Source organism: Glycine soja, chromosome 19 (genome assembly GCF_004193775.1).
Source record: "Glycine soja cultivar W05 chromosome 19, ASM419377v2, whole genome shotgun sequence".
NCBI lineage: Eukaryota > Viridiplantae > Streptophyta > Magnoliopsida > Fabales > Fabaceae > Glycine > Glycine soja.
The window spans coordinates 44,933,853-44,943,279 of NC_041020.1; the positions used below are offsets into that span (position 1 = coordinate 44,933,853).

Sequence of the window (9,427 nt, forward strand, 5' to 3'; positions counted from 1 at the left end):
ATAGATTAACATTTAAAAAGAGCTATTAGTATACATATTTTTTTTGGTGGTAAAATTAGTATTTCATGATTTATTTATACACAAACTTATTTCTATATCCACATGCCGTTTGCAAACATGCGTAAAATGAAAAAAAAAAAAAACCGAAGAGGCAGGGATACATAACTAGTTAACTAAAAAGCTAGGATTTATGATCCTAATCTGAGACATGCAAATCACCCTTTTGATTTAGTTTGTTCATTTTTACACGATGATGTACATGTGTATGAAAGTAATTTTTACACAAAAAGAAAATATAAGCATAATTTTTATGAGTGTATATTACTTACTCTCATGAAGACGAATGTGTAAGGTGGAGTGAGAGTTTGTCGGAAGTTGGTTAGTTGAGACTGATTGAGAATGGAACACGGGTTAGTTAAGCTGAATGTTTAGTAAATGAATATATTTTACTTTATTTTTAATTTAATTTTCCTATTTTGTTATAAGATTATTTGATTAAGAGATTGAGTAAATTCTAAAAGAAACAACATTTTTCAATGGTTCAATGAAAAGATGTGAGACATTTTATGAGTATGAGGTTTTGAGAAGAGTATATAGTGTGAGATTAAAAAAAAAGTTTTTTAAGGTCTTTTTGAAGACAAAGCCCATGCCAGGTCATAATTAGATTAGGCCATAAAAATCCATATTTAATTTGTGAACAAAATTTTAGTTAAGCTTTTTATTTATTTTGCACAGTCAAAAGAATAGTATATTATATGAAAAAACCAATTAGCCTTTGACACAAGGAGTGACAAAGCTAACCAAGAGAAGTGTTAAACATAGAAAAGTCGTGTCTGATCAGCACTACATTTGCCAAATATAAACATAAAAGCCTCCAACCTGCATATCCAATTGCCGAAAACATTTATCCTCCCATGCAGCAGATTGATTTTGAATGTGGCAACTTTGGAATAATGCAGATAAAGATGACCAAATCCATATTAAGTGCAGCAGTTTGCCACGTGAAGAATTCACCCTGCATAAGGATCTCCCTCTGTCAAGGTTACCAACAATGATTCAAGCTATCTAAGGGGTCAATGCACCAACTATAAAGTGATATATCAAAGTCATTTACAGTGTTGCTTTTAGCCAAGTCCAAGCACAGTACTTAGCAGCATCCAAAACTGCTTCCTTCCAAATCACAGTTAGCATTATTGAACACAATGTCATTGCGGTGTTTCCACAGAGCCCAAACGACTGATAGCCAAACCACCCACCACGCAACCTTGATCTTTGTTACTCCTCATATTGCCACAATGTTGTAAGAAATGCGATTTTTAAACTTAAACCATATATTTCATATAACGATTAAGGTTAGGTTGGTCGTAAGCTCAATTTAAGCTACAAGCTATAGTGGGTTGGATAAAAGAACTCAAATTCAATTCAAGCTTCTAAATGAAGCCGAAGCTTGGGATGTGCTGATATTTTGCCAACTCTGAATTGAGTGGTGATATTACATAAGGCTAACAAGACTTAAATTTAATATATTGCCAAGATCTATTTTCTATCTATTTTTGGTGGAATGAAGGGGAGAACCCCATATCTATATTTAATTAATTAATAATTTGTAAGAAAACTTATTTATTTTTAATATATACATCCTAATCGAAAAATATTTCTCATTCATTTTTTTCGTATCACTTTGGTATGAGATAATATAATTATTAAGTAAGATTTCACGCTTTAGTGTTATAGATAGAAAAAATATGATTAAAAAGAAAAAAATTATTAAAAATAAGTAATTAGATTTTTTATAAAATTAATTTTTAATAAAGTCAATAAATATTTTTTATTAAATCAAGGTAAAAATAAAAGAGAATCATTATGTCATTTGTAGTATCTACATAGGAGAATAAATTAAAAAAAAAAAGGTAAATACACATATGGCTTTCTCACAAGTTTTGCTAATTAATTTTGATTTTAATTACTAAAACCAATTAGTAATTAAGTTTATGATTTACCCATATAATCACCAATGGAAGAGAATAACTCAAATCATAAAATCATCTCCATCGATCAATTACTAAATCTGTTTCTAATTTACCCGGCCCATATTATCTTGGCTAGAAAATAACTGTGCAATTAAACATCTTTGGATCATTAAAAGTCACATGATGTTTATAGAAGATTCGATCAAATAAAAAAAATTGCCTCTATTCATTTTATTGCAATCATAATGTTTAAAATGTGTAACATATCAATTACAAAAGTAATGGTTATAACTTGATACGTGTTAGTCAATTCTGTTGTAGTAAAAAAAAAAAGAAGAAATTTTTCTCTACAATGTTGGATTGATGTTTGTTAGCCAGTTGCAACCAAAACAATTAGATAAAAATATATAATATAATGGTAATTAAAATCAATTAGTGAAAAAATGTGTAACATATCAATTATAAAAGTAATAATTATAACTTGATACGTGTTAGGCAGTTGTGTTGTAGTGAAAAAAAGTTTTTCTCTACAATGTTGGATTAATATTATTCTAGAATCATGTAGATAAATTATTTTAAAGAAGTTTTCCTTCTACTCAGTAACAATTATAACTTTATGCTATTCTAGAATTTTCAGGCTACTAATATCTACCTTGACCTATTACAAAACATAAAAGTCACACATTATTTTCAAGAGTGAGAAATATTGACACCAACTCTAGAATCTGTTGAGCAAGTTAAAAAATGAAATACAAGGTCAATGGTTCACCACTAATTAAGTTCCTAAATGAAATTAAATGTTTTGAAATTCTTAATCACGCGTTGAAGTTAAAGGCTGGAGTCTCCATCATTCTTAAGAGGAACATTGATGAAGCAACTGACCAATGCAATGGAACTAGATTATTGGTTAACGATCTCAGAAATAATATTATATTTATAATTATTTTGACGGGCACTAATATAAGAAACAAAATATTGGTTCCTAGAATGAATATGGGGCCTACCAATTCCGGCTTACCCTTTAAATTCTAAAGGAGACAATTTCCATTGATTTTATGTTTTCAATGATGATTAATAAAAACTAAGATCAGTCTCTATCTTATGTGACCATCTATTTTCCAAGACCTGTTTTCACTCACAATGATCATAAATCTATCTTAAAATTTTGATATCAGACAATGATCATAAAATATGCACATCAATAAAAAAAAAGAAGTGATTTACAGATAAATATTTGACAATGCATAAATAAAAATATCTTTAACTTTTGGCTCACTAAAACAATAGGGTTTCTTCTTCTTTTTTTATTCTCATTTGTATTGGTCTATGTTCATCCATTATACTATTTAAATATATGTTCAAATCATTTTGCTTTATAAGTTCGTAAAATATACATTTTATACTATAAAAAGTTATAGACATGTTAAATTTATAATGGTATAATAGGGCCGAATTTTAGTTTATTATAATATATGTATTAAAATTGTATTTAAGATATCACATAGTATATTCAACAATAATGTGTCAATATATTAAATAAAATTTTTTCTAAGAAAAATATTTAAACATTATATAATATTTAATACAAATTTTAATAAAAATAAAGTGATAGCTATAAACCATTTTATAAAAAATTTCAAAAACAATATTAATCCGCGCGTGTTTGGCACGGATCACCTGATCTAGTTGAGTATAAGCTTAAATAATGTCATATCATAATAAAGAAATAGACATCATGCAGATATGAAATAATTAATAATGTATGCATTTTCCGTTCTAATTAATTAATGAGTTTTCTAATAAAGAATTTCCACATTTTTATTTTTTTCACTTTCAAACTCTCACAATTGAATATTTTATTTTATATATCTGTGACAATTTATACGTATTTTTTAAAATAATTTTTCTCATGAGTTTTGTTTTTATTATATATTAATTTTATGATACTCGATAAACGAATAAATAATGAATCATTGATATTTCATTTTAATAGACGCATAAAGCTTCTTCTAACTATAAAAGTAAAAAATTATTAAAAACCCTCTTACGAGGGCATATAGAATAAACAAATTTTTTGCTTGCTCTTTTGCTTCCACAACAATACCAATTAGTTATTATATTTTCGATTAAATATCTTTATTTAATTTTCTCCTTCAACTATAAATCATAGTAAATTACATAGATTTTTCTTTTTAACTGTATTCTTATCCTTTCCTTTTTGCACAAATGATTGCAAAAGTATATTTTAGTCGACCACTTAGATTTTTTTTATTAAATTCATGAGGAGAATTTAGTGTCATTTATAAGTGGACTGTTCCTTTCAATAAGAATATCTCCATCCGCATTATTCAGAAATCAAACCTTGAATCACATTATTAATGGAAGCAAATTTCAACCGCTTGATTTAATCATCGCTGGTCATAATCCTATCATCTAATTAACTAAGAGTGAGTTTGGATAGAAAAATTTTAAATTTTGAGAAAATTTAAATTTTAAGAATTTTAAATACTTTAATTGAATTTTTTTTATTTTTAAAATTTTATGTTTGGATAAAAAAAATTAAAATTATGAAGGTGAAAAAAAAAATGAAAAAAAAAATGATTGGTGTGCTAATTATACGGTGTTTGTTGAAGAAGAAGACGACTATAAGAAGAGAATTTCATTTTTCACCTTTTATAAGAAAATTGAAATTTCAAATTTTTAATTATTTAAAATTCTGTTTTAAAATTCTGAAATTTTAAATTTTTTTTAAAAAAACATCCAAACAATTCAAATTTTCTGATAAATTATTTTTCTTAATTAAATTTTTTTATCCAAAATAGTGTAAAAACCAAATGTTATTGATATAATATTATTTGTGTATTTTCCATAATAATATACTTAGATCTTAATTTTTTAAAACATCCATAATTTTAAAATAAACTAAAAATTCAAAGCATAAAAAGAGTATATACCATATACTATCATACTAGTTTAATAAATTTAGCAAATGATGGTGGTAGATATTCTATGGTATCATATGATATTATTTAAAATATAAGAAAAAGACAAGATTAGTTAAAATCCCTCTCCCTCGAAATGCTACATGCAAATGACATAATGTTAGACGAAACCCGAGATGTTAGCTCCTTAAATATGCTGAGTTTACAATAAACCTTGATTTTTAGTTCTTCTAGTCAGTCAGTCCCCAGCCCCAGGCTGAAGAAAATCCTCTCAAGCAGCTGCTGCAATGGAGCTGCACTGTCGGATCAAAATCTCCCTATCCCTATGTCCTTTGCATTGCATTGTTTCAGACACCACATTCGTCCAAAACCAACCCAATAAAAGCAGATGAATATAATAATACTATTATTCTATGCCACTCTACTGTTATAGACTCCTAGTAGTTATGATAATATTGTAAAAACTAAAAAGCTTTGGTTTTTCCACTTAGAAGCCCTACATGCTATGCTGCTGCTACTTCTTCCCTCGAGTGGTATTTCCAATGCAAAGCAGAAAGACAAAAACCGCAGGTTCTTTCTTTTATCTCTCTTACCTATCTCCTTATTTTATTATTTCTTAGCTCTTCTTTTTTTCTCTCACCTCAGTCACCTGTCTTGTCTCACTGTCTTTTTCTCAAGTGCTCTTAACCCTTCCCCCACTGCCTTCGAAACAAACTTTGCAGGCTTTGCTGTCAGAAACAAACAACCCTCTCTCTCTCTCTCTCCCTCTCCACCACCCTCTATTTTCTCTCTCCAACACAGGTAGGTATCTGCCAAAGATATAAAGGAACCCGCAGAGGACACTGCTAAAGCTTTTTACAAACTTGGTCTTTACACGTCCAACACACCTAACGAAGTTAATTAGCCACCACACTCACACACTAAGCCAAACTTAATACTAGTAAGTAGCAAGTCTCTCTCTCTCTCTCTCTCTCTCTCTCTCTCTCTCTCCATGGACTTCCATCTGAAGGAATGGAGAAACCAGCATGAGTCAGAGGAACAACAACATTCTACAAAGATGCCAAAACTTCTCCCTGAATCCCATCATCAACAGCCATCTGCCACTGCACTCCCTTTGTTTGTACCTGAACCCAACAGCAGCAGCAAAGTCAGCACCCTGTCAGATTCAACATTAGCAGCTGAAACTGAAACAATGACCACTACAACCACTAACAGATTATTTCCCAGTAAGATTTTTTATTTCCCCTCTTTTTTTCTTTCTTTCTTTTCCTTTTAGCAGAAAGAAAGAAAGTTTGATTAGCTTCAGGCATTAGTTGCCGTGCTTACTTTTTCAAGTTTTTTGCTTCTTCCACTACCACACAACCTTATTACCTACTACCTTTCTTCTTTGGCTCTTACGTTTTTCTCTCTTTTCCTTTTTTTTCCCTTTGTGGGTTGGTGTCTGCTCTTTAATACGCCTGTTCTGTTCAGGGATGGGGAGCTACTTCAGCTTGTCTCAGTGGCAGGAGCTTGAGTTGCAGGCTTTGATATTCAGGTACATGTTGGCTGGTGCTGCTGTTCCTCCTGAACTCCTTCAACCAATCAAGAAAAGCCTTCTTCATTCCCCTCACTATTTCCTCCATCACCCTCTCCAACATTACCAACCTGCTGCTTGTAACTCTCTCTCTCTCTCTCTCTCTCTAAGTATCTTATTATTATTATCTCATATATTCATATTCTTCACTGTCATACACCATTTCCCATATATTACATCATTTTCTCGTGTTTTGTGACTGTTCAACGTCCCCCAAAACTTACTTTTTTTTTAAAAAAAAAACAATAATTTGATCAAAGAAAAAACAACTTACCTCAAAGCTTACATTTTTTACAAGATATACTTGTTGCATCAGTCTTGGTTTCATAGCCGATCTCATGTGCGGATTAAGGAAGATGGTTGAGTTACAGCATGCTTGGAAAACGTTGTTTTCTTTTTGGTATTCAGGATACATGTTTAAGGGAAGTGCTTATCTGCTAACCATGCCACTACATATTAAAAATCTTCAGGCTTTTGATGAAATATGGAACACTTAAGATAAAAAAGACTTCTAACATCGTGAAATGTATGTGGTAAATAGAAATGTTGTATTGTGGAATAGGGTTTTTTGATGTTATATTATGTTGTTGCATCCTATTGGTGCTATAGAAGGTGAACATGGTTTTGTTTGTTGGATCAGTGTTGCAATCAGGGTATTGGGGTAGAGGAGCGATGGATCCGGAGCCAGGGCGGTGCCGGAGAACCGACGGCAAGAAATGGCGGTGCTCGAGGGACGTGGTGGCTGGGCAAAAGTACTGTGAGCGCCACATGCATCGTGGAAGAAACCGTTCAAGAAAGCCTGTGGAACTACCCACACCAACTAGTGCTAATAATTGTGATGGTGGATCTCTAGGACTAGGTGCTTCTTCATCTTCCATTTCTTCACCACCCCTAGCTTCTGCTTCACTCAAATCCCCATTTGATCTTCTTCGTCTTAATGAACGGTAATCTTAATGCCTTTCTTACTTCTCTCGCTCTCACTATCATTCTTATGTGATTTGTTAACCAAGAATATTGCAGCCTAAGTATTCCATTATGATTTTACTTTGGACTATTTAATAATGATGTTTGTGTGTAGTAGTGTATCTAATAAAAGGCAATCAGCGAGTGAGCTTTGCTTTGGAAAAAGGGTGACTAAATGTTAGTTCTATGCGAGCTTGTTCTTAAATATGGTGGGACATACTTTGCTTCTGTGGTTCAGTTTTTTTCTTTTTTGTCATTGTCGTTTTTGAGATTTAATTCATTGACGTTCAAAAAGTAAGTTTGAATTGGATGCATTCCGGTTTGAACAAGTAATCTAAGGAGATGTATATCCTTGTGACTTATTATTACTGTACTGGTGCCTCTGCCTAACTTGGGATGGGGACCCTATATGAGGTATGGCCACTATGTCTCGTACTTGGGAAATAAAGCAGGTTGGATTAGAACAAGATATCAAGTGGGGATCTATTTTCTCTATTTAATGTATCTTCAATGTAAAACACATCAGGAGATATGGGGAAAAAAGTGATACATTTTGTTTCTATTGAAGTGTTATCTTGCAAACTTGTGTCTCAAAATCAATGATTAGGTAATCGATAAAAAGAAGTTTTTATTAAAAAACAATGCCTAGGAGTTCACTAGAATCATAATTGAAGTGGACTAATAACACTTTTTAATGTTTTGTTTTCTTTCATTTTGATTCCTTAAATAGTTTGAGGCACCTTTATCAAAAGAGTGAAAGGACAAAATATATTGTTATGTTTTCGTTAAGTGCATGGCAAACACAACAATAACTTTAGATTTGGCACAAATAATCCCCAACCGTTCCTTTCTAAACTAAATTTAGAAATGATGCCTGTCCCTGTGTTAGAAGACCACAATTTTTATATTGTTGGCACCGTTGTGACATGTGATACAAAGAAAGTCCCAACTTGATATTTTTTGCTGCCTTGTTGATGGGCCACATGTAGTTCCTCTGGGACCAAGAATGAAGACGAAGACCATGTGGGTGGGGATGGCAGATCAGGTGGAGGGGGTGGCCATATGCTGAGGCATTTCTTCGATGATTGGCCACGATCACTGCAAGACTCTGACAACGTTGAAAACAATGCTGCTGGCCCTAGCCTCTCTATTTCAATGCCCGGAAATGCTGCTGCTGCTTCCTCGGATGTGTCATTGAAATTGTCCACGGGCTATGGAGAGGACCCAGGCCCAAGAAATGAGAATGTGGGCCTCGTGGCAGAGCAGCTGCAGTTGAATTGGGCCGGAGGATGGGCCTCGTCTAATCAAGTGGCTTCCATGGGAGGACCACTGGCCGAGGCACTCAGATCATCTATTTCAACTTCATCTCCCACTAGTGTTTTGCATCACTTGCCTCGTGGTTCTGGATCTGAGACCAGCATTATTAGCACCTGAACTTAGTTTGTAGGTGCCCCCAATTAATTTTCTCTTTTTTGTTTTGAGGTTAAGTTCCACTTTTAGAGCATTCTTGGACAACGGTTATGTTCATATCAAACCTCTGGACTACTTTTGTTTCTAAGTGGGCGATGAAAGGATATGGTCGGTTCCTGGTTGCATTTAATTCGTAATACTGGGTTTTGCCCATTAACAACACATTCTTTATGGCATTACTTACGCTAGGTAAATCACTCCAGTTCCTAAAATTTCCGCGAAATGATTACTAGTTAGTCAAACGACTTAAACCGCCTGTCTCTTATTGCTGATTTCCTTCCACCTCCCCTAGTTATTTTTTTTGATAAAAAAACAGAGAAAAAACATGTGAGCCCCTTATTAATACAAAAATTTCATACCAAGGAAAAAACAATACTAATGAACAAAGCAGAACGGAAACGAGATGATTCCAATGCAGCCAGTGGTGAACAAATACAGGATATTGGAACTTCCACGCGAAATCATTTACAAGACGATAACAATTTAGGCTTTTATTGTTCGAGAATTGT

The 9,427-nt window shown here is 32.5% G+C and overlaps 1 protein-coding gene across 1 annotated transcript; it reads left to right on the plus strand.

Annotated features, from left to right (window-relative positions):
- Positions 1 to 5,525: 5,525 nt before the first annotated feature.
- On the plus strand, positions 5,526 to 9,080 carry LOC114399337 (growth-regulating factor 3-like). Its single transcript, XM_028361519.1, has 4 exons — positions 5,526 to 6,138; positions 6,383 to 6,565; positions 7,126 to 7,429; positions 8,438 to 9,080. Exons 1-4 carry the CDS (start codon positions 5,904 to 5,906, stop codon positions 8,880 to 8,882), a joined length of 1,167 nt encoding a protein of 388 aa, XP_028217320.1. The 5' UTR covers positions 5,526 to 5,903; the 3' UTR covers positions 8,883 to 9,080.
- The last annotated feature ends 347 nt before the right edge of the window (positions 9,081 to 9,427 follow it).

Coding starts and splice junctions, on each gene's coding strand:
- LOC114399337 (XM_028361519.1), top strand. CDS start 5,904: ATGGACTTCCATCTGAAGGAATGGAGAAACCAGCATGAGTCAGAGGAA. Junction 6,139..6,382: donor CACTAACAGATTATTTCCCA/GTAAGATTTTTT, acceptor TGTTCTGTTCAG/GGATGGGGAGCTACTTCAGC. Junction 6,566..7,125: donor ACATTACCAACCTGCTGCTT/GTAACTCTCTCT, acceptor TTGTTGGATCAG/TGTTGCAATCAGGGTATTGG.